General features: G+C 47.5%; 1 protein-coding gene across 1 annotated transcript in view; it reads right to left on the bottom strand.

Moving 5' to 3' along the window:
* Positions 1-26,362, bottom strand: part of LOC137360135 (alpha-2-macroglobulin-like) — a gene marked incomplete at its 3' end in the record, with an annotated part of 212,639 nt that overhangs the window by 172,774 nt on the left and 13,503 nt on the right. The window contains exons 7-10 of the mRNA XM_068025692.1: positions 24,895-24,979; positions 24,442-24,547; positions 11,721-11,835; positions 11,125-11,234 (exon numbers count right to left, since the gene is read on the bottom strand). Coding sequence (XP_067881793.1) covers positions 11,125-11,234; positions 11,721-11,835; positions 24,442-24,547; positions 24,895-24,979 — 416 coding nt within the window. The remainder of the gene's footprint in view (positions 1-11,124; positions 11,235-11,720; positions 11,836-24,441; positions 24,548-24,894; positions 24,980-26,362) is intronic.

Here is a 26,362-nt window from a genome sequence, read left to right on the forward strand (position 1 = left end):
TATTACACAGTGTGCGTGCAGGAGAGTTTAACCCTGTATATATTACACACTGTATGTGTAGGAGAGTCTAACTCTGTATATATTACACAGTGTGTGTGTAGGAGAGTTTAACCCTCTATTTATTACACAGTGTGAGTGTAGGAGTGTTTAACTCTGTATATATTACACAGTGGGAGTGTAGGAGAGTTTAACTCTGTATATATTACACAGTGTGTGTGTCGGAGAGTTTAACCCTGTATATCTTACACAGTGTGAGTGTAGGAGAGTTTAACTCTGTATATATTACACAGTGTGTGTGTAGGAGAGTTTAACTCTGTATATATTACACAGTGTGTGTGTGTAAGAGAGTTTAACTCGGTATATATTACACAGTGTGTGTGCAGGAGAGTTTAACTCTGTATATATTACACAGTGTGTGTGTCGGAGAGTTTAACCCTGTATATATTACACAGTGTGTGTGTCGGAGAGTTTAACTCTGTATATATTACACAGTGTGAGTGTAGGAGAGTTTTACACTGTATATATTACACAGTGTGTGTGTAGGAGAGTTTAACATTTTATATATTTCACAGTGTGAGTGTAGGAGAGTTTAACTCTGTATATATTACACAGTGTGTGTGTAGGAGAGTTTAACTCTGTATATATTACACACTGTGAATGTAGGAGAGTTTAACCCTCTATATATTACACAGTGTGTGTGTAGGAGAGTTTAACTCTGTATATATTACACAGTGTGTGTGTAGGGGAGTTTAACTCTGTATCTTTATTCAGTGTGTGTGTAGGAGAGTTTAACTCTGCATATATTACACAGTGTGTGTGTAGGGGAGTTTAACTCTGTATATATTACACAGTGTGTGTGCAGGAGAGTTTACCTCTCTATGTATTGCACAGTGTGTGTGCAGGAGAGTTTAACACTGTAAATATTACACAGTGCAGTGTGTAGGAGAGTTTAACTCTTTATATATTACACAGTGCGTGTGTAGCAGAGTTTAACCATGTATATATTACACAGTGTGTGTGTCGGAGAGTTTAACCCTGTATATATTACACAGTATGTGTGTAGGGGAGTTTAACTCTGTATATAATACACAGTGTGTGTGTAGGGGAGTTTAACTATGTATATATTACACAGTGTGTGTGTAGGAGAGTTTAACTCTGTATATATTACACAGTGTGTGTGTAGAGGAGTTTAACACTGTAGAAATTACACAGTGTGTGTGTAGGAGAGTTTAACCCTGTATTTATTACACAGTGTGTGTTGGAGAGTTTAACTCTGTATATATTACACAGTGTGTGTGTAGGAGAGTTTAACACTGTATATATTACACAGTGTGTGTGTAGGAGAGTTTAACCCTTTATATATTTCACAGTGTGAGTGTCGGAGAGTTTAACTCTGTATATATTACACAGTGTGTGTGTAGGAGAGTTTAACTCTGTATATATTACACACTGTGTATGTAGGAGAGTTTAACCCTCTATATATCACACAGTGTGTGTGTAGGAGAGTTTAACTCTGTATATATTACACAGTGTGTGTGTAGGGGAGTTTAACTCTGTATATATTACACAGTGTGTGTGTAGGAGAGTTTAATTCTGCATATATTACACAGTGTGTGTGTAGGGGAGTTCAACTCTGTATATATTACACAGTGTGTTTGCAGGAGAGTTTACCTCTGTATGTATTGCACAGTGTGTATGCAGGAGAGTTTAACTCTGCATATATTACACAGTGTGTGTGTAGGAGAATTTATCTCTGTATATATTACACAGTGTGTGTGTAGGGGAGTTTAACTCTGTATATATTACACAGTGTGTGTGTAGGGGAGTTTAACTCTGTATATATTACATAGTGTGTGTGTAGGAGAGTTTAACTCTGTATGTATTACACAGTGTGTGTTTAGGAGAGTTTAACACTGTAAATATTACACAGTGTGTGTGTAGGAGAGTTTAACTCTTTATATATTACACAGTGTGTGTGTAGCAGAGTTTAACCATGTATATATTACACAGTGTGTGTGTCGGAGAGTTTAACCCTGTATATATTACACAGTGTGTGTGTAGGGGAGTTTAACTCTGTATATAATACACAGTGTGTGTGTAGGGGAGTTTAACTATGTACATATTGCACAGTGTGTGTGTAGGAGAGTTTAACTCTGTATATATTACACAGTGTGTGAGTAGAGGAGTTTAACACTGTATATATTACACAGTGTGTGTGTAGGAGAGTTTAACCCTGTATTTATTACACAGTGTGTGTTGGAGAGTTTAACTCTGTATATATTACACAGTGTGTGTGTAGGAGAGTTTAACCCTGTATATATTACACAGTGTTTGTGTAGGCGAGTTTAACTCTGTATATATTACACAGTGGGAGTGTAGGAGAGTTTAACTCTGTATATATTACACAGTGTGTGTGTAGGAGAGTTTAACCCTGTATATTTTACACAGTGTGAGTGCAGGAGAGTTTAACTCTGTATATATTACACAGTGTGTGTGTAGGAGAGTTTAACTCTGTATATATTACACAGTGTGCGTGTAGGAGAGTTTAACTCTGTATATATTACACAGTGTGTGTGTAGGAGAGTTTAACTCTGTATATATTACACAGTGTGTGTGTGTAGGAGAGTTTAACTCAGTATCTTTTACACAGTGTGAGTGCAGGAGAGTTTAACTCTGTATATATTACACAGTGTGTGTGTAGGAGAGTTTAACTCTGTATATATTGCACAGTGTGTGTGCAGGAGAGTTTAACCCTGTATATATTACACAGTGTGTGTGTCGGAGAGTTTAACTCTGTATATATTACAAAGTGTGTGTGTTGGGGAGTTTAACTATGTATATATTACACAGTGTGTGTGTAGGAGAGTTTAACTCTGTATATATTACACAGTGTAAGTGTAGAGGAGTTTAACACTGTATATATTACACAGTGTGTGTGTAGGAGAGTTTAACCCTGTATTTATTACACAGTGTGTGTTGGAGAGTTTAACTCTGTATATATTACACAGTGTGTGTGTAGGAGAGTTTAACCCTCTATTTATTACACAGTGTGTGTGTAGGCGAGTTTAACTCTGTATACATTACGCAGTGGGAGTGTCGGAGAGTTTAACTCTGTATATATTACACAGTGTGTGTGTAGGAGAGTTTAACCCTGTATATTTTACACAGTGTGAGTGTAGGAGAGTTTAACTCTGTATATATTACACAGTGTGTGTGTAGGAGAGTTTAACTCTGTATATATTACACAGTGTGAGTGTAGGAGAGTTTAACTCTGCATATATTACACAGTGTGTGTGTAGGAGAATTTATCTCTGTAGATATTACACAGTGTGTGTGTAGGAGAGTTTAACTCTGTATGTATTACACAGTGTGTGTTTAGGAGAGTTTAACCCTGTATATATTACACAGTGTGTGTGTAGGCGAGTTTAACTCTGTATATATTACACAGTGGGAGTGTAGGAGAGTTTAACTCTGTATATATTACACAGTGTGTGTGTAGGAGAGTTTAACCCTGTATATTTTACACAGTGTGAGTGCAGGAGAGTTTAACTCTGTATATATTACACAGTGTGTGTGTAGGAGAGTTTAACTCTGTATATATTACACAGTGTGTGTGTAGGAGAGTTTAACTCTGTATATATTACACAGTGTGTGTGTAGGAGAGTTTAACTCTGTATATATTACACAGTGTGTGTGTGTAGGAGAGTTTAACTCAGTATCTTTTACACAGTGTGAGTGCAGGAGAGTTTAACTCTGTATATATTACACAGTGTGTGTGTAGGAGAGTTTAACTCTGTATATATTGCACAGTGTGTGTGCAGGAGAGTTTAACCCTGTATATATTACACAGTGTGTGTGTAGGAGAGTTTAACTCTGTATATATTACACAGTGTGTGTGTCGGAGAGTTTAACTCTGTATATATTACACAGTGTGTGTGTAGGGGAGTTTAACTATGTATATATTACACAGTGTGTGTGTAGGAGAGTTTAACTCTGTATATATTACACAGTGTGTGTGTAGAGGAGTTTAACACTGTATATATTACACAGTGTGTAAGTAGGAGAGTTTAACCCTGTAATTATTACACAGTGTGTGTAGGAGAGTTTAACTCTGTATATATTACACAGTGTGTGTGTAGGAGAGTTTAACCCTCTATTTATTACACAGTGTGTGTGTAGGCGAGTTTAACTCTGTATATATTACACAGTGGGAGTGTCGGAGAGTTTAACTCTGTATATATTACACAGTGTGTGTGTAGGAGAGTTTAACCCTGTATACTTTACACAGTGTGAGTGTAGGAGAGTTTAACTCTGTATATATTACACAGTGTGTGTGTAGGAGAGTTTAACTCTGTGTATATTACACAGTGTGCGTGTAGGAGAGTTTAACTCTGTATATATTACACAATGTGAGTAGGAGAGTTTAACTCTGTATATATTACACAGTGTGTGTGTAGGAGAGTTTAACTCTGTATATATTACACAGTGTGTGTGTGTAGGAGAGTTTAACTCAGTATATATTACACAGTGTGAGTGCAGGAGAGTTTAACTCTGTATATATTACACAGTGTGTGTGTAGGAGAGTTTAACTCTGTATATATTGCACAGTGCGTGTGCAGGAGAGTTTAACCCTGTATATGTTTCACAGTGTGAGTGTAGGAGTGTTTAACCCTGTATATATTACGCAGTGTGTGTGTAGGAGAGTTTAACTCTGTATGTATTGCACAGTGTGTGTGCAGGAGAGTTTAACTCTGTATATATTACACAGTGTGAGTGTAGGGGAGTTTAACTCTGTATATATTACACAGTGTGTGTGTAGGGGAGTTTAACTCTGTATATATTACACAGTGTGAGTGTAGGAGAGTTTAACTCTGTATGTATTACACAGTGTGTGTTTAGGAGAGTTTAACCCTGTAAATATTACACAGTGTGTGTGTGGGAGAGTTTAACTCTTTATATATTACACAGTGTGTGTGTAGCAGAGTTTAACCATGTATATATTACACAGTGTGTGTGTCGGAGAGTTTAACCCTGTATATATTACACAGTGTTTGTGTAGGGGAGTTTAACTCTGTATATATTACACAGTGTGTGTGTAGTGGAGTTTAACTATGTATATATTACACAGTGTGTGTGTAGGGGAGTTTAACTATGTATATATTACACAGTGTGTGTTTAGGAGAGTTTAACTCTGTATATATTACACAGTGTGAGTGTGGGAGAGTTTAACACTGTATATATTACACAGTGTGTGTGTAGGAGAGTTTAACCCTTTATATATTTCACAGTGTGAGTGTAGGAGAGTTTAACCCTGTATATATTACACTGTGTGTGTGTAGGAGAGTTTATCTCTGTATATATTACACAGTGTGTGTGTAGGAGAGTTTATCTCTGTATATATTACACAGTGTGTGTGTAGGAGAGTTTATCTCTGTATATATTACACAGTGTTTGTGCAGGAGAGTTTAACTCAGCATATATTACACAGTGTGTGTAGGGGAGTTTAACTCTGTATATATTACACAGTGTGTGTGTAGGAGAGTTTAACTCTGTATATATTACACAGTGTGTGTGTCGGGGAGTTTAACTCTGTATATATTACACAGTGGGTGTGTAGGAGAGTTTATCTCTGTATATATTACACAGTGTGTGTGTAGGAGAGTTTAACTCTGTATATATTACACAGTGTGTGTTTAGGGGAGTTTAACTCTGTATATATTAAACAGTGTGTGTGTAGGAGAGTTTAACTCTGTATATATTACACAGTGTGTATGTAGGAGAGTTTAACTCTGTATATATTACACAGTGTGTGTGTAGGAGAGTTTAACTCTGTATATATTACACAGTGTGTGTGTAGGAGAGTTTAACTCTGTATATATACACAGTGTGTGTTTCGGGGAGTTTAACTCTGTATATATTACGCACTGTGTGTGTAGGAGAGTTTAACTCTGTATATATTACACAGTGTGTGTGTAGGAGAGTTTAACTCTGTATATATTACACAGTGTGTGTGTCGGGGAGTTTAACTCTGTATATATTGCACAGTGTGTGTGTAGGAGAGTTTAACTCTGTATATATTACACAGTGTGTGTGTAGGAGAGTTTAACTCTGTATATATTACACAGTATGTGTGTAGGAGAGTTTAACTCTGTATATATTACACAGTGTGTGTGTAGGAGAGTTTAACTCTGTATATATTACACAGTGTGAGTGTAGTGGAGTTTAACCCTGTATATATTACACAGTGTGTGTGTAGCGGAGTTTAACTCTGTATATATTACACAGTGTGTGTGTAGGAGAGTTTAACGCTGTATATATTACACACTGTGTATGTAGGAGAGTTTAACCCTCTATATATTACACAGTGTGTGTGTAGGAGAGTTTAACTCTGTATATATTACACAGTGTGTGTGTAGGAGAGTTTAACTCTGCATATATTACACAGTTTGCGTGTTGGAGAGTTTAACTCTGTATATATTACACAGTGTGTGTGTAGGAGAGTTTAACTCTGCATATATTACACAGTGTGTGTGTAGGGGAGTTTAACTCTGTATATATTACACAGTGTGCGTGCAGGAGAGTTTACCTCTGTATATATTGCACAGTGTGTGTGCAGGAGAGTTTAACTCTGCATATATTACATAGTGTGTGTGTAGGAGAATTTATCTCTGTATATATTACACAGTGTGTGTGTAGGGGAGTTTAACTCTGTATATATTACACAGTGTGTGTGTAGGAGAGTTTAACTCTGTATATATTACACAGTGTGTGTGTAGGAGAGTTTAACTCTGTATATATTACACAGTGTGTGTGTAGGGGAGTTTAACTCTGTATATATTACACAGTGTGTGTGTAGGAGAGTTTAACTCTGTATATATTACACAGTGTGTGTGTAGTAGAGTTTAACTCTGTATATATTACACAGTGTGTGTGTAGGAGAGATTAACTCTGTATAGATTACACAGTGTGTGTGTAGGGGAGTTTAACTCTGTATATATTACACAGTGTGTGTGTAGAAGAGTTTAACTCTGTATATATTACACAGTGTGTGTGTAGTAGAGTTTAACTCTGTATATATTACACAGTGTGTGTGTAGGAGAGATTAACTCTGTATAGATTACACAGTGTGTGTGTAGGGGAGTTTAACTCTGTATATATTACACAGTGTGTGTGTAGAAGAGTTTAACTCTGTATATATTACACAGTGTGTATGTAGGAGAGTTTGACTCTGTATATATTACACACTGTGTATGTAGGAGAGTTTAACTCTGTATATATTACACAGTGTGTGTGTAGGAGAGTTTAACTCTGTATATATTACACAGTGTGTGTGTAGGAGAGTTTAACTCTGTATATATTACACAGTGTGTGTGTAGGAGAGTTTAACTCTGTATACATTACACAGTGTGTGTGTAGGAGAGTTTAACTCTGTATATATTACACAGTGTGTGTGTAGGGGAGTTTAACTCTGTATATATTACACAGTGTGTGTGTAGGAGAGTTTAACTCTGTATTTATTACACAGTGTGTGTGTAGTAGAGTTTAACTCTGTATATATTACACAGTGTGTATGTAGGAGAGTTTAACTCTGTATATATTGCACAGTGCGTGTGCAGGAGAGTTTAACCCTGTATATGTTTCACAGTGTGAGTGTAGGAGTGTTTAACCCTGTATATATTACGCAGTGTGTGTGTAGGAGAGTTTAACTCTGTATGTATTGCACAGTGTGTGTGCAGGAGAGTTTAACTCTGTATATATTACACAGTGTGAGTGTAGGGGAGTTTAACTCTGTATATATTACACAGTGTGTGTGTAGGGGAGTTTAACTCTGTATATATTACACAGTGTGAGTGTAGGAGAGTTTAACTCTGTATGTATTACACAGTGTGTGTTTAGGAGAGTTTAACCCTGTAAATATTACACAGTGTGTGTGTGGGAGAGTTTAACTCTTTATATATTACACAGTGTGTGTGTAGCAGAGTTTAACCATGTATATATTACACAGTGTGTGTGTCGGAGAGTTTAACCCTGTATATATTACACAGTGTTTGTGTAGGGGAGTTTAACTCTGTATATATTACACAGTGTGTGTGTAGTGGAGTTTAACTATGTATATATTACACAGTGTGTGTGTAGGGGAGTTTAACTATGTATATATTACACAGTGTGTGTTTAGGAGAGTTTAACTCTGTATATATTACACAGTGTGAGTGTGGGAGAGTTTAACACTGTATATATTACACAGTGTGTGTGTAGGAGAGTTTAACCCTTTATATATTTCACAGTGTGAGTGTAGGAGAGTTTAACCCTGTATATATTACACTGTGTGTGTGTAGGAGAGTTTATCTCTGTATATATTACACAGTGTGTGTGTAGGAGAGTTTATCTCTGTATATATTACACAGTGTGTGTGTAGGAGAGTTTATCTCTGTATATATTACACAGTGTTTGTGCAGGAGAGTTTAACTCAGCATATATTACACAGTGTGTGTAGGGGAGTTTAACTCTGTATATATTACACAGTGTGTGTGTAGGAGAGTTTAACTCTGTATATATTACACAGTGTGTGTGTCGGGGAGTTTAACTCTGTATATATTACACAGTGGGTGTGTAGGAGAGTTTATCTCTGTATATATTACACAGTGTGTGTGTAGGAGAGTTTAACTCTGTATATATTACACAGTGTGTGTTTAGGGGAGTTTAACTCTGTATATATTAAACAGTGTGTGTGTAGGAGAGTTTAACTCTGTATATATTACACAGTGTGTATGTAGGAGAGTTTAACTCTGTATATATTACACAGTGTGTGTGTAGGAGAGTTTAACTCTGTATATATTACACAGTGTGTGTGTAGGAGAGTTTAACTCTGTATATATACACAGTGTGTGTTTCGGGGAGTTTAACTCTGTATATATTACGCACTGTGTGTGTAGGAGAGTTTAACTCTGTATATATTACACAGTGTGTGTGTAGGAGAGTTTAACTCTGTATATATTACACAGTGTGTGTGTCGGGGAGTTTAACTCTGTATATATTGCACAGTGTGTGTGTAGGAGAGTTTAACTCTGTATATATTACACAGTGTGTGTGTAGGAGAGTTTAACTCTGTATATATTACACAGTATGTGTGTAGGAGAGTTTAACTCTGTATATATTACACAGTGTGTGTGTAGGAGAGTTTAACTCTGTATATATTACACAGTGTGAGTGTAGTGGAGTTTAACCCTGTATATATTACACAGTGTGTGTGTAGCGGAGTTTAACTCTGTATATATTACACAGTGTGTGTGTAGGAGAGTTTAACGCTGTATATATTACACACTGTGTATGTAGGAGAGTTTAACCCTCTATATATTACACAGTGTGTGTGTAGGAGAGTTTAACTCTGTATATATTACACAGTGTGTGTGTAGGAGAGTTTAACTCTGCATATATTACACAGTTTGCGTGTTGGAGAGTTTAACTCTGTATATATTACACAGTGTGTGTGTAGGAGAGTTTAACTCTGCATATATTACACAGTGTGTGTGTAGGGGAGTTTAACTCTGTATATATTACACAGTGTGCGTGCAGGAGAGTTTACCTCTGTATATATTGCACAGTGTGTGTGCAGGAGAGTTTAACTCTGCATATATTACATAGTGTGTGTGTAGGAGAATTTATCTCTGTATATATTACACAGTGTGTGTGTAGGGGAGTTTAACTCTGTATATATTACACAGTGTGTGTGTAGGAGAGTTTAACTCTGTATATATTACACAGTGTGTGTGTAGGAGAGTTTAACTCTGTATATATTACACAGTGTGTGTGTAGGGGAGTTTAACTCTGTATATATTACACAGTGTGTGTGTAGGAGAGTTTAACTCTGTATATATTACACAGTGTGTGTGTAGTAGAGTTTAACTCTGTATATATTACACAGTGTGTGTGTAGGAGAGATTAACTCTGTATAGATTACACAGTGTGTGTGTAGGGGAGTTTAACTCTGTATATATTACACAGTGTGTGTGTAGAAGAGTTTAACTCTGTATATATTACACAGTGTGTGTGTAGTAGAGTTTAACTCTGTATATATTACACAGTGTGTGTGTAGGAGAGATTAACTCTGTATAGATTACACAGTGTGTGTGTAGGGGAGTTTAACTCTGTATATATTACACAGTGTGTGTGTAGAAGAGTTTAACTCTGTATATATTACACAGTGTGTATGTAGGAGAGTTTGACTCTGTATATATTACACACTGTGTATGTAGGAGAGTTTAACTCTGTATATATTACACAGTGTGTGTGTAGGAGAGTTTAACTCTGTATATATTACACAGTGTGTGTGTAGGAGAGTTTAACTCTGTATATATTACACAGTGTGTGTGTAGGAGAGTTTAACTCTGTATACATTACACAGTGTGTGTGTAGGAGAGTTTAACTCTGTATATATTACACAGTGTGTGTGTAGGGGAGTTTAACTCTGTATATATTACACAGTGTGTGTGTAGGAGAGTTTAACTCTGTATTTATTACACAGTGTGTGTGTAGTAGAGTTTAACTCTGTATATATTACACAGTGTGTATGTAGGAGAGTTTGACTCTGTATATATTACACAGTGTGTCTGTTGGAGAGTTTAACTCTGTATATATTACACAGCGTGTGTGTAGTAGAGTTTAACTCCGTATATATTACACAGTGTGTATGTAGGAGAGTTTGACTCTGTATATATTACACAGTGTGTCTGTTGGAGAGTTTAACTCTGTATATATTACACAGTGTGTGTGTAGGAGAGTTTAACTCTGTATATATTACACAGTGTGTGTGTAGTAGAGTTTAACTCCGTATATATTACACAGTGTGTGTGTAGTAGAGTTTAACTCTGTATATATTACACAGTGTGTATGTAGGAGAGTTTAACTCTGTATATATTACACAGTGTGTGTGTAGGAGAGTTTGACTCTGTATATATTACACAGTGTGTCTGTTGGAGAGTTTAACTCTGTATATATTACACAGCGTGTGTGTAGTAGAGTTTAACTCCGTATATATTACACAGTGTGTATGTAGGAGAGTTTGACTCTGTATATATTACACATTGTATGTGTTGGTGATTGTAACTGTTTGTATGATTATCGTACCTTTCCCATGTATGGAAGTCCTGTCTTGAAATAATCTTCCACTTTGTGAAATGTGATCTGTGTGATTTCTGTGTTCACCTCAGTCGTGGCCAATTTTGATATCACAAGACCTGAGAGTGATGGAGAACCTTTTTAAATAGGACATTATGGTGGCAGAGAGAGAGAGACCACAGACACAGAGAGGGAGAGAGAGACACACAGACACACACAGAGACTCATCGAGTGACAGAGAGAGAGAGACCTTGGCACAGAGATGAAGAGACACAGAGAGAAGGGAAGACACGAGGGGAGACAGAGACACTGACACAGAGAGAGAGAGACACACACATACAGAGACTCACAGAGAGACAGAGAGAGAGAGAGAGACAGAGATACACAGAGTGACAGAGACACAGACAGAGAGAGAGACACAAACATACTGAGAATCACAGAGAGAGAGAGAGACTGAGATACACAGAGTGACAGAGACACAGACAGAGAGAGAGAGAGGGAGCGAGAGTGAGATAAGATGAGATACAGAGAGAGAGATAGACTGAATGAGTGACAGAGAGATTGAAGGAGAGGGCAGAGGAGAGAATCGTGTCCCTCACACCCACCTGTTCCCTCCTCCTCGAGTACAAAGTGAGCGTGAAGGCCAATGTTGTAATTTGATGATCTCAAACGGAATATTGCAGTGGAAATATCTTTAATGAGGCAGCCATCAGAGTCCGTCTGATATAGAGGATTGGGACAATGTTATTCAGCAATATTATATCCCTCATACCCACCTCTCCATGTCCCTCACAACCACCACCCCATATCCCTCACACCCACCTCTCCATGTCCCTCACAACCACCACCCCATATCCCTCCCACCCACCTCTCCATGTCCCTCACAACCAACACCCCATATCCCTCACACCCACCTCTCCATATCCCTCACACCCACCTCGCCATATCCCTCACACCCAACAACCCATATCCCTCACACCCACCTCTCCATGTCCCTCACAACCAACACCCCATATCCCTCACACCCACCTCTCCATATCCCTCACACCCAACAACCCATATCCCTCACACCCACCTCTCCATATCCCTCACACCCAACACCCCATATCCCTCAATCCCAACACCCCATATCCCTCACACCCACCTCTCCATGTCCCTCACAACCAACACCCCATATCCCTCACACCCACCTCTCCATGTCCCTCACAACCAACACCCATATCCCTCATACCCACCTCTCCATATCCCTCACACCCAACACCCCATATCCCTCAATCCCAACACCCCATATCCCTCACACCCACCTCTCCATGTCCCTCACAACCAACACCCCATATCCCTCACACCCACCTCTCCATGTACCTCACAACCACCACCCCATATCCCTCACTCCCACCTCTCCATGTCCCTCACAACCAACACCCCATATCCCTCACAACCAACACCCCATATCCCTCACACCCACCTCGCCATGTCCCTCACAACCAACACCCCATATCACTCACACCCAACACCCCATATCCCTCACACCCACCTCGCCATGTCCTTCACACCCACTACCCATATCCCTCAATCCCACCTCTCCATGTCCCTCACAACCAACACCCCATATCCCTCACACCCACCTCTCCATGTCCCTCACAACCAACATCCCATATCCCTCACACCCACCTCTCCATGTCCTTCACACCCACTACCCATATCCCTCAATCCCACCTCTCCATGTCCCTCACAACCAACACCCCATATCCCTCACACCCACCTCTCCATGTCCCTCACAACCAACACCCCATATCCCTCACACCCACTACCCATATCCCTCAATCCCACCTCTCCATGTCCCTCACAACCAACACCCCATATCCCTCACACCCACCTCTCCATGTCCCTCACAACCAACACCCCATATCCCTCACACCCACCTCGCCATATCTCTCTATCCCAACATCCCATATCCCTCACACCCAACACCCCATATCCCTCACACCCAACACCCCATATCCCTCACACCCACCTCTCCATATTCCTCACAACCAACACCCCATATCCCTCACACCCACCTCGCCATGTCCCTCACAACCAACATCCCATATCCCTCACACCCACCTCTCCATGTCCCTCACAACCGCCACCCCATATCCCTCAATCCCAACACCCCATATGCCTCACACCCGCCTCGCCATGTCCCTCACAACCAACGCCCCATATCCCTCACACCCACCTCTCCATGTCCCTCACAACCAACGCCCCATATCCCTCTATCCCAACACCCCATATCCCTCACACCTAATATCCCATATCCCTCAATCCCAACACCCATAAACTCACACCCACCTCTCATTGTCCCTCACAACCAACACCCCATATCCCTCACACCCACCTCTCCATGTCCCTCACAACCAACACCCCATATCCCTCACACCCACCTCTCCATGTCCCTCACAACCAACACCCATATCCCTCACTCCCACCTCTCCATATCCCTCACAACCAACACCCCATATCCCTCACAACCAACACCCCATATCCCTCACACCCACCTCTCCATGTCCCTCACAACCAACACCCCATATCCCTCACACCCACCTCGCCATGTCCCTCACAACCAACACCCCATAGCCCTCAATCCCAACACCCCATATCCCTCACACCCAACACCCCATAGCCCTCAATCCCAACACCCATATCCCTCACACCCACCTCGCCATATCCCTCACAACCAACACCCCATATCCCTCAATCCCAACACCCCATATCCCTCACACCCACCTCGCCATATCCCTCACAACCAACACCCCATATCCCTCAATCCCAACACCCCATATCCCTCACACCCAACACCCCATAGCCCTCAATCCCAACACCCCATATCCCTCACACCCAACACCCCATAGCCCTCAATCCCAACACCCCATATCCCTCACACCCAACACCCCATAGCCCTCAATCCCAACACCCATATCCCTCACACCCAACACCCATATCCCTCTATCCCAACACCCCATATCCCTCACACCCAATATCCCATATCCCTCAATCCCAACACCCCATAGCCCTCAATCCCAACACCCCATAGCCCTCAATCCCAACACCCCATATCCCTCACACCCAACACCCCATATCCCTCAATCCCAACACCCATATCCCTCACACCCAACACCCATATCCCTCTATCCCAACACCCCATATCCCTCACACCCAATTCCCCATATCCCTCAATCCCAACACCCCATATCCCTCACACCCAACACCCCATATCCCACACACCCAACACCCCATATCACACTATCCCAACACCCCATATCCCTCACACCCAATTCCCCATATCCCTCAATCCCAACACCCCATATCCCTCAATCCCAACACCCCATATCCCACACACCCAACACCCCATATCACACTATCCCAACACCCCATATCCCACACACCCAACACCCCATATCACACTATCCCAACACCCCATATCCCTCACACCCAATACCACATATCCCTCAATCCCAACACCCCATATCTCTCAATCCCAACACCCCATATCACACTATCCCAACACCCCATATCCCTCACACCCAATACCACATATCCCTCAATCCCAACACCCCATATCTCTCAATCCCAACACCCCATATCCCACTATCCTAACACCCCATATTCGTCTATCCCAACACCCCACATCCCTCATGCGCAACACCCCATATCCCTCACACCCAACACCCCATATCCCTCAATCCCAACACCCCATATCCCTCACGCACAACACCCCATATCCCTCACACCCAACACCCCATATCCCTCTATCCCAACACCCCATATCCCTCACGCACAACACCCCATATCCCTCACACCCAATACCACATATCCCTCAATCCCAACACCCCATATCTCTCAATCCCAACACCCCATATCTCTCAATCCCAACACCCCATATCACACTATCCCAACACCCCATATCCTTCACACCCAATACCACATATCCCTCAATCCCAACACCCCATATCTCTCAATCCCAACACCCCATATCCCACTATCCTAACACCCCATATTCGTCTATCCCAACACCCCACATCCCTCATGCGCAACACCCCATATCCCTCACCCACAACACCCCATATCCCTCACACCCAACACCCCATATCCCTCACGCACAACACCCCATATCCCTCACACCCAACACCCCATATCCCTCTATCCCAACACCCCATATCCCTCACGCACAACACCCCATATCCCTCACACCCAATACCACATATCCCTCAATCCCAACACCCCATATCTCTCAATCCCAACACCCCATATCTCTCAATCCCAACACCCCATATCTCTCAATCCCAACACCCCATATCACACTATCCCAACACCCCATATCCCTCACACCCAATACCACATATCCCTCAATCCCAACACCCCATATCTCTCAATCCCAACACCCCATATCCCACTATCCTAACACCCCATATTCGTCTATCCCAACACCCCACATCCCTCATGCGCAACACCCCATATCCCTCACACCCAACACCCCATATCCCTCAATCCCAACACCCCATATCCCTCACGCACAACACCCCATATCCCTCACACCCAACACCCCATATCCCTCTATCCGAACACCCCATATCCCTCACGCACAACACTCCATATCCCTCACACCCAATACCACATATCCCTCAATCCCAACACCCCATATCTCTCAATCCCAACACCCCATATCCCTCAATCCCAACACCCCATATCTCTCAATCCCAACACCCCATATCCCACTATCCTAACACCCCATATTCGTCTATCCCAACACCCCACATCCCTCATGCGCAACACCCCATATCCCTCACGCACAACACCCCATATCCCTCACACCCAACACCCCATATCCCTCTATCCCAACACCCCATATCACACTATCCCAACACCCCATATCCCTCACACCCAATACCACATATCCCTCACACCCAACATCCCACATCCCTCATGCGCAACACCCCATATCCCTCACGCACAACACCCCATATCCCTCAATCCCAACACCCCATATCTCTCAATCCCAACACCCCATATCCCTCTATCCCAACACCCCATATCACACTATCCCAACACCCCATATCCCTCACACCCAACACCCCATATCCCTCTATCCCAACACCCCATATCACACTATCCCAACACCCCATATCCCTCACACCCAATACCACATATCCCTCACACCCAACACCCCACATCCCTCATGCGCAACACCCCATATCCCTCACGCACAACACCCCATATCCCTCAATCCCAACACCCCATATCTCTCAATCCCAACACCCCATATCCCTCAATCCCAACACCCCATATCCCTCAATCCCAACACCCCATATCTCTCAATCCCAACACCCCATATCCCTCAATCCCAACACCCCATATCTCTCAATCCCAACACCCCATATCCCTCAATCCCAACACCCCATATCTCTCAATCCCAACACCCCATATCCCTCAATCCCAACACCCCATATCTCTCAATCCCAACACCCCATATCCCTCAATCCCAACACCCCATATCTCTCAATCCCAACACCCCATATCCCTCTATCCCAACACCCCATATCACACTATCCCAACACCCCATATCCCTCACACCCAATACCACATATCCCTCAATCCCAACACCCCATATCTCTCAATCCCAACACCCCATATCCCACTATCCTAACACCCCATATTCGTCTATCCCAACACCCCACATCCCTCATGCGCAACACCCCATATCCCTCACGCACAACACCCCATATCCCTCACACCCAACACCCCATATCCCTCACGCACAACACCCCATATCCCTCACGCACAACACCCCATATCCCTCACGCACAACACCCCATATCCCTCACACCCAACACCCCATATCCCTCACGCACAACACCCCATATCCCTCACGCACAACACCCCATATCCCTCACGCACAACACCCCATATCCCTCACACCCAACACCCCATATCCCTCTATCCCAACACCCCATATCCCTCACGCACAACACCCCATATCCCTCACACCCAACACCCCATATCCCACTATCCTAACACCCCATATTCGTCTATCCCAACACCCCATATCCCTCACGCACAACACCCCATATCCCTCACACCCAACACCCCATATCCCTCACGCACAACACCCCATATCCCTCACACCCAACACCCCATATCCCTCTATCCCAACACCCCATATCCCTCACGCACAACACCCCATATCCCTCACACCCAACACCCCATATCCCTCTATCCCAACACCCCATATCCCTCACACCCAACACCCCATATCCCTCCAGCCCAACACCAAATATCCTCACACCCATCTCTCCATGTCCCTGACAACCAACTACCCATACTCCTCACACCCAACACCTCACATCCCTCATACCCAACAACAAATATCCCTCACACCCAGCTCTCCTTGTCACTCACACCCAACAGCCCATATCCCTCAATCCCGACTCTCCACATCCCACTATCCCAACACCCCATATCACTCAAACCCTCCTCTCCATATCCCACATAGCCATCACCCCACATCCCTCAAATCCACAACCAAATGTCCCTCACACACACCTCCCAACATTTGACACTCCCCCCTCCCCACATTACACACTCCAGCCCCATCTCTCCATCTCCCCATATCCCGCACTCCCTCAGTACTGACCCTTCAACAGTGCGGCGCTCCCTCAGGACTGACCCTCCAACAGTGGGGCACTCCCTCAGTACTGACCCTCTGACAGAGTGGCGCTCACTCTGTACTGGCCCTCCGGCAGTGTGACACTCCCTCAGTACTGACCCTCCAACAGTGCAGCACTACCTCAGTACTGACCCTCTGACAGAGTGGCGCTCCCTCAGTACTGACCCTCCGGAAGTGTAACACTCCCTCAGTACTGACCCTCCAACATTTTGGCACTCCCTCAATACAGAACCTCAGACAGTGGGGCACTCCCTCAGTACAGAACCTCCGACAGTGCAACACTCCCTCAGTACTGACCGTCGGACACTGCGGCGCTCCCTCAGTACTGACCCTCCGACAGTGCAGCACTCCCTCAGTACTGACACTCCAACAGTGCGGCACTCCCTCAGTACTGACACTCCAACAGTGCGGCACTCCCTCAGTACAGACCCTCTGAAAGTGCAGCACTCCCTCAGTACTGACCCTCCATCAGTGCAGCACTCCCTCAGTACTGACACTCCAACAGTGCGGCACTCCCTCAGTACAGACCCTCTGAAAGTGCAGCACTCCCTCAGTACTGACCCTCCATCAGTGCAGCACTCCCTCAGTACTGACACTCCAACAGTGCGGCACTCCCTCAGTACTGACCCTCCAACAGTGCGGCACTCCCTCAGTACTGACCCTCTGACAGTGCAGCACTCCCTCAGTACTGACACTCCAACAGTGCGGCACTCCCTCAGTACTGACCCTCCAACAGTGCAGCACTCCCTCAATACAGAACATCCGACAGTGGGGCACTCCCTCAGTACTGACCCTCCGACAGTTCGGCACTCCCTCAGTACTGACCCTCCGACAGTGCAGCAATCCCTCAGTACTGACCCTCCAACAGTGTGGCACTCCCTCAGTGCTGACCCTCCGACAGTTCGGCACTCCCTCAGTACTGACCTCGGGACAGTGCAGCATTACCTCAGTACTGACCCTCCGACAGTGCGGCACTCCCTCAGTACTGACCCTCCGACAGTGCGGCACTCCCTCAGTACTGACCCTCCAACAGTGGGGCACTCCCTCAGTACTGACCCTCCGACAGTTCGGCACTCCCTCAGTACTGACCCTCCGACAGTGCAGCAATCCCTCAGTACTGACCCTCCAACAGTGTGGCACTCCCTCAGTGCTGACCCTCTGACAGTGCAGCACTCCCTCAGTACTGACCCTCCGACAGTGCGGCGCTCCCTCAGTACTGAACCTCTGACAGTGCGACACTCCCTCAATACTGACCCTCCGACAGTGCAGCACACCCTCAGTACTGACCCTTCAACAGTGCGGCGCTCCCTCAGGACTGACCCTCCAACAGTGGGGCACTCCCTCAGTACTGACCCTCTGACAGAGTGGCGCTCACTCAGTACTGGCCCTCCGGCAGTGTGACACTCCCTCAGTACTGACCCTCCAACAGTGCAGCACTACCTCAGTACTGACCCTCTGACAGAGTGGCGCTCCCTCAGTACTGACCCTCCGGAAGTGTAACACTCCCTCAGTACTGACCCTCCAACATTTTGGCACTACCTCAATACAGAACCTCAGACAGTGGGGCACTCCCTCAGTACAGAACCTCCGACAGTGCAACACTCCCTCAGTACTGACCGTCGGACACTGCGGCGCTCCCTCAGTACAGACCCTCTGAAAGTGCAGCACTCCCTCAGTACTGACCCTCCATCAGTGCAGCACTCCCACAGTACTGACACTTCAACAGTGCGGCACTCCCTCAGTACTGACCCTCTGACAGTGCAGCACTCCCTCAGTACTGACACTCCAACAGTGCGGCACTCCCTCAGTACTGACCCTCCAACAGTGCAGCACTCCCTCAATACACAACATCCGACAGTGGGGCACTCCCTCAGTACTGACCCTCCGACAGTTCGGCACTCCCTCAGTACTGACCCTCCGACAGTGCAGCAATCCCTCAGTACTGACCCTCCAACAGTGTGGCACTCCCTCAGTGCTGACCCTCTGACAGTGCAGCACTCCCTCAGTACTGACCCTCTGACAGTGCAACGCTCTCTCAGTACTGACCCTCCGACAGTGCGGCGCTCCCTCAGTACTGAACCTCTGACAGTGCGACACTCCCTCAATACTGACCCTCCAACAGTGCAGCACTCCCTCAATACACAACATCCGACAGTGGGGCACTCCCTCAGTACTGACCCTCCGACAGTTCGGCACTCCCTCAGTACTGACCCTCCGACAGTGCAGCACACCCTCAGTACTGACCCTCCGACAGTGCGGCGCTCCCTCAGTACTGACCCTCTGACAGTGCGACACTCCCTCAATACTGACCCTCCGACAGTGCAGCACACCCTCAGTACTGACCCTCCGACAGTGCGGCGCACCCTCAGTACTGACCCTCTGACAGTGCGGCACTCCCTCAGTACTGACCCTCCGACAGTGCAGCGTCCCTCAGGACTGACCCTCTGACAGTGCGGCACTCCCTCAGTACTGACCCTCCGACAGTGCGACACTCCCTCAGTACTGACCCTCTGACAGAGCCGCGCTCCTTCAGTACTGACCTTCCAACAGTGCGGCACTCCCTCAGTACTGACCCTCTGACAGTGCGGCACTCCCTCAGTACTGACCCTCTGACAGAGCCGCGCTCCTTCAGTACTGACCTTCCAACAGTGCGGCACTCCCTCAGTACTGACCCTCTGACAGAGCCGCGCTCCTTCAGTACTGACCTTCCAACAGTGCGGCACTCCCTCAGTACTGACCCTCCGATAGTGCGGCGCTCCCTCAGTACTGACCCTCTGACAGTGTGGCACTCCCTCAGTACTGACCTTCCGACAGTGCAGCACTCCCTCAGTACTGACCCTCTGACAGTGCGACACTCCCTCAGTACTGACCCTCCGACAGTGCGACACTCCCTCAGTACTGACCCTCTGACAGAGCCGCGCTCCTTCAGTACTGACCTTCCAACAGTGCGGCACTCCCTCAGTACTGACCCTCTGACAGTGCGGCACTCCCTCAGTACTGACCCTCTGACAGAGCCGCGCTCCTTCAGTACTGACCTTCCAACAGTGCGGCACTCCCTCAGTACTGACCCTCTGACAGAGCCGCGCTCCTTCAGTACTGACCTTCCAACAGTGCGGCACTCCCTCAGTACTGACCCTCCGATAGTGCGGCGCTCCCTCAGTACTGACCCTCTGACAGTGCAGCACTCCCTCAGTACTGACCCTCTGACAGTGCAGCACTCCCTCGGTACTGACCTTCCAACAGTGCGGCACTCCCTCAGTACTGACCCTCTGACAGTGCGGCGCTCCCTCAGTACTGACCTTCCGACAGTGCAGCACTCCCTCAGTACTGACCCTCTGACAGTGCGACACTCCCTCAGTACTGAACCTCCGACAGTGCGACACTCCCTCAGTACTGACCCTCCAACAGTGTGGCACTCCCTCGGTACTGACCCTCCGACAGTGTGGCACTCCCTCAGTACTGACCCTCTGACAGTGCGGCGCTCCCTCAGTACTGACCCTCCGACAATGCGGCATTCCCTCAGTACTGACCCTCTGACAGTGCGGCACTCCCTCAGTACTGACCCTCCGACAGTGCGGCACTCCCTCAGTACTGACCCTCTGACAGTGCGGCACTCCCTCAGTACTGACCATCTGACAGTGCAGCACTCCCTCAGTACTGACCCTCCGACAGTGCGGCACTCCCTCAGTACTAACCCTCCGACAGTGTGGCACTTCCTCAGTACTGACCCTCCGACAGTGCGGCACTCCCTCAGTACTGACCCTCCGACAGTGCAGCACTCCCTCAGTACAGACCCTCCGACAGTGCAGCACTCCTTCAGTACTGACCCTCCAACAGTGCAGCACTCCCTCAGTACTGATCCACCGACAGTGTGGCACTCCCTCAGTACTGACCCTCTGACAGTGCAGCACTCCCTCACTCCTTTAGTACTCACAATCTGACAGTGCAGCACTCCCTCAGTACTGACCCTCCGACAGTGCGGCACTCCCTCAGTACTGACCCTCTGACAGTGCAGCACTCCCTCACTCCTTTAGTACTCACAATCTGACAGTGCAGCACTCCCTCAGTACTGACCCTCCGACAGTGCGGCGCTCCCTCAGTACTGACCCTCCGACAGTGCGGCGCTCCCTCAGTACTGACCCTCCGACAGTGCGACACTCCCTCAGTACTGACCCTCCGACAGTGCGGCGCTCCCTCAGTACTGACCCTCTGACAGTGCGGCACTCCCTCAGTACTGACCCTCTGACAGTGCGGCACTCCCTCAGTACTGACCCTCCGACAGTGCGGCGCTCCCTCAGTACTGACCCTCCGACAGTGCGGCACTCCCTTAGTACTGGCCCTCCGACAGTGCGGCGCTCCCTCAGTACTGACCCTCCGACAGTGCGGCACTCCCTTAGTACTGACCCTCCGACAGTGTGGCACTCCCTCAGTACTGACCCTCTGACAGTGCGGCACTCCCTCAGTACAGACCCTCCGACAGTACGGCACTCCCTCAGTACTGACCCTCCGACAGTGCGGCGCTCCTTCAGGACTGACACTCCGACAGTGCAGCACTCCCTCAGTACTGACCCTCCGACAGTACGGCACTCCCTCAGTACTGACCCTCCGACAGTGCGGCACTCCCTCAGTACTGACCCTCCGACAGTGCAGCACTGCCTCAGTACTGACCCTCCGACAGTGCAGCACTCCCTCAGTACTGACTTTCTGAGAGTGCAGCACTCCCTCAGTACTGACCCTCCGACAGTGCAGCACTCCCTCAGTACTGACCCTCCGACAGTGCAGTATTCCCTCAGGACTGACCCTCCGACAGTGCAGCACTCGCTCAGTACTGAACCTCTAACAGTGTGGCACTCCCTCAGTACTGACCCTCTGAGAGTGCAGTACTCCCTCAGGACTGACCCTCCGACAGTGCAGCACTCGCTCAGTACTGACCCTCCGACAGTGCAGCACTCCCTCAGTACTGACCCTCCGACAGTGCAGCACTCCCTCAGTACTGACCCTCTGAGAGTGCAGTACTCCCTCAGGACTGACCCTCCGACAGTGCAGCACTCGCTCAGTACTGACCCTCTGACAGTGCGGCACTCCCTCACTCCTGACCCTCCGACAGTGCGGCACTCCCTCAGTACTGGCCCTCCGACAGTGTGGCACTCCCTCAGTACTGACCCGCCGACAGTGCGGCACGCCTTCAGTACTGACCCTCCGACAGTGCAGCACACCCTCAGTACAGACCCTCCGACAGTGCAGCACTCCCACAGTACTGACCCTCCGACAGTGCGGCGCTCCCTCAGTACTGACCCTCTGACAGTGCGGCACTCCCTCAGTACTGACCCTCTGACAGTGCGGCACTCCCTCAGGACTGACCCTCCGACAGTGTGGCGCTCCCTCAGTACTGACCCTCCAACAGTGTGGCACTCCCTCAGTACTGACCCTCCGACAGTGCAGCACTCGTTCAGTACTGACCCTCCGACAGTGCAGCACTCACTCAGTACTGACCCTCTGACAGTGCTGCGCTCCCTCAGTACTGACCCTCCGACAGTGCGGCACTCCCTCAGTACTGACCCTCCGACAGTGCGTCACTCCCTCAGTACTGACCCTCCGACAGTGCGGCACTCCCTCAGTACTGACCCTCCGACAGTGCGTCACTCCCTCAGTACTGACCCTCCGACAGTGCGGCACTCCCTCAGTACTGACCTTCCGACAGTGCAGCAGTCCCTCAGTACTGACCCTCCGACAGTGCGGCACTCCCTCAGTACTGACCCTCCGACAGTGCGGCGCTCCCTCAGTACTGACCCTCCGACAGTGCGGCACTCCCTCAGTACTGACCCTCCGACAGTGCGTCACTCCCTCAGTACTGACCCTCCGACAGTGCGGCACTCCCTCAGTACTGACCTTCCGACAGTGCAGCAGTCCCTCAGTACTGACCCTCCGACAGTGCGTCACCCCCTCAGGACTGACCCTCCGACAGTGCGGCACTCCCTCAGTACTGACCCTCCGACAGTGCGTCACTCCCTCAGTACTGACCCTCCGACAGTGCGGCACTCCCTCAGTACTGACCCTCCGACAGTGCGGCGCTCCCTCAGTACTGACTCTCCGACAGTGCGGCACTCCCTCAGTACTGACCCTCCGACAGTGCGTCACCCCCTCAGGACTGACCCTCCGACAGTGCGGCACTCACTCAGTACTGACCCTCCAACAGTGCGGCACTCCCTCAGTACTGACCCTCCGACAGTGCGGCACTCCCTCAGTACTGACCCTCCGACAGTGCAGCACTCCCTCAGTACTGACCCTCCGACAGTGCGGAACTCCCTCAGTACTGACCCTCCGACAGTGCGGCACTCCCTCAGTACTGACCCTCCGACAGTGCAGCACTCCCTCAGTACTGACCCTCCGACAGTGCGGAACTCCCTCAGTACTGACCCTCCGACAGTGCAGCACTCCCTCAGTACTGACCCTCCGACAGTGCAACACTCCCTCAGTACTGACCCTCCGACAGTGCAGCACTCCCTCAGTACTGACCCTCCGACAGTGCGGCACTTGAGAAAACTGTCACTGAGTGAAAGCTGACACAAGTAAACCTTGAGATCCAGTCGATCAATGGGATCTTGCTGTGCAGGACTCACCTCACCAGTCACCTGCTCACAACGACTTAATTGTGGAGAATAGCGAGACATCATCAAACAAACAGAGCCATTCACTTCTCCCCTGACAGGCTGACCGTATGTGTATCTGTAAAATAATCATTGCATGTGTAAATTATAAAATAAAATTCCCTCTACACTGTCCCCCATCAAACACTCCCCAGGACAGGTACAGTACGGGGGGTTAGATACAGAGTAAAGCTCCCTCTACACTGTCCCCATCAAACACTCCCCAGGACAGGTACAGTACGGGGGGGTTAGATACAGAGTAAAGCTCCCTCTACACTGTCCCCCATCAAACACTCCCCAGGACAGGTACAGTACGGGGGGTTAGATACAGAGTAAAGCTCCCTCTACACTGTCCCCATCAAACACTCCCCAGGACAGGTACAGTACGGGGTTAGATGAAGAGTTGGATAATGAAACAGGTTTTACCTGCCACACACTTTGACATGAATTGTTCTGTCGAGAATTGTAATCATTTTCGGCATTTCCACCTTCAATTCATATTTGGGCAAAACTAAAAGGAAAGGGGAGATTAGATATTCAGATCTTTGTACCGTCTTCCTACCCCGACAACCCTTCCTATCTCTGTAACCTCCTCCAGCCCCTACAACACTCCCTATCTCTGTAACCTCCTCTGTACCCGACAACCCTTCCTATCTCTGTAACCTCCTCCAGCCCCTACAACCCTCCCTATCTCTGTAACCTCCTCCAGTCCCCTACAACCCTCCCTATCTCTGTAACCTCCTCCAGTCCCCTACAACCCTCCCTATCTCTGTAACCTCCTCCAGCCCCTACAACTCTCCCTATCTCTGTAACCTCCTCCAGCCTCCTACAACCCTCCCTATCTCTGCAACCTCCTCCAGCCCCTACAACCCTCCCTATCTCTTTCACCTCCTCCAACCCCAACAACCCTCCCTATCTCTGTAACCTCCTCCAGCCCTTACAACCCTCCCTATCTCTGTAACCTCCTCCAGTCCCCTACAACCCTCCCTATCTCTGTGACCTCCTCCAGCCCTTACAACCCTCCCTATCTCTGTAACCTCCTCCAGTCCCTACAACCCTCCCTATCTATGTAACCTCCTCCAGCCCCAACAACCCTCCCTATCTCTGTGACCTCCTGCAGCCCCCGACAACTCTCCCTATCTCTGTAACCTCCTCCAGACCCTACAACCCTCCCTATCTCTGTGACCTCCTCCAGCCCTTACAACCCTCCCTATCTCTGTAACCTCCTCCAGTCCCTACAACCCTCCCTATCTATGTAACCTCCTCCAGCCCCAACAACCCTCCCTATCTCTGTGACCTCCTGCAGCCCCCGACAACTCTCCCTATCTCTGTAACCTCCTCCAGACCCTACAACCCTCCCTATCTCTGTAATCTCCACCAGCCCCCTGCAACCATCCCTATCTCTGTGACCTCCGCCAGCCCCTACAACCCTCCCTATCTCTGTAACCTCCTCCAGCCCGACAACCCTCCCTATCTCTGTGACCTCCTGCAGCCCCCGACAACTCTCCCTATCTCTGTGACCTCCGCCAGCCCCTACAACCCTCCCTATCTCTGTAACCTCCTCCAGCCTCCTACAACCCTCCCTATCTCTGTAACCTCCTCCAGTCCCCAACAACCCTCCCTATCTCTGTGACCTCCTCCAGCCCCTACAACACTCCCTATCTCTGTAACCTCCTCCAGCCTCCTACAACCCTCCCTATCTCTGTAACCTCCTCCAGTCCCCTACAACCCTCCCTATCTCTGTAACTACCTCCTGCCCCGACAACCCTCCCTATCTCTGTAACCTCCTCCAGCCCCCTACAACCCTCCCTATCTCTGTGACCTCCTCCAGCCCCTACAACACTCCCTATCTCTGTAACCTCCTCCAGCCTCCTACAACCCTCCCTATCTCTGT

This window comes from Heterodontus francisci, unplaced genomic scaffold (genome assembly GCF_036365525.1).
Source record: "Heterodontus francisci isolate sHetFra1 unplaced genomic scaffold, sHetFra1.hap1 HAP1_SCAFFOLD_969, whole genome shotgun sequence".
NCBI lineage: Eukaryota > Metazoa > Chordata > Chondrichthyes > Heterodontiformes > Heterodontidae > Heterodontus > Heterodontus francisci.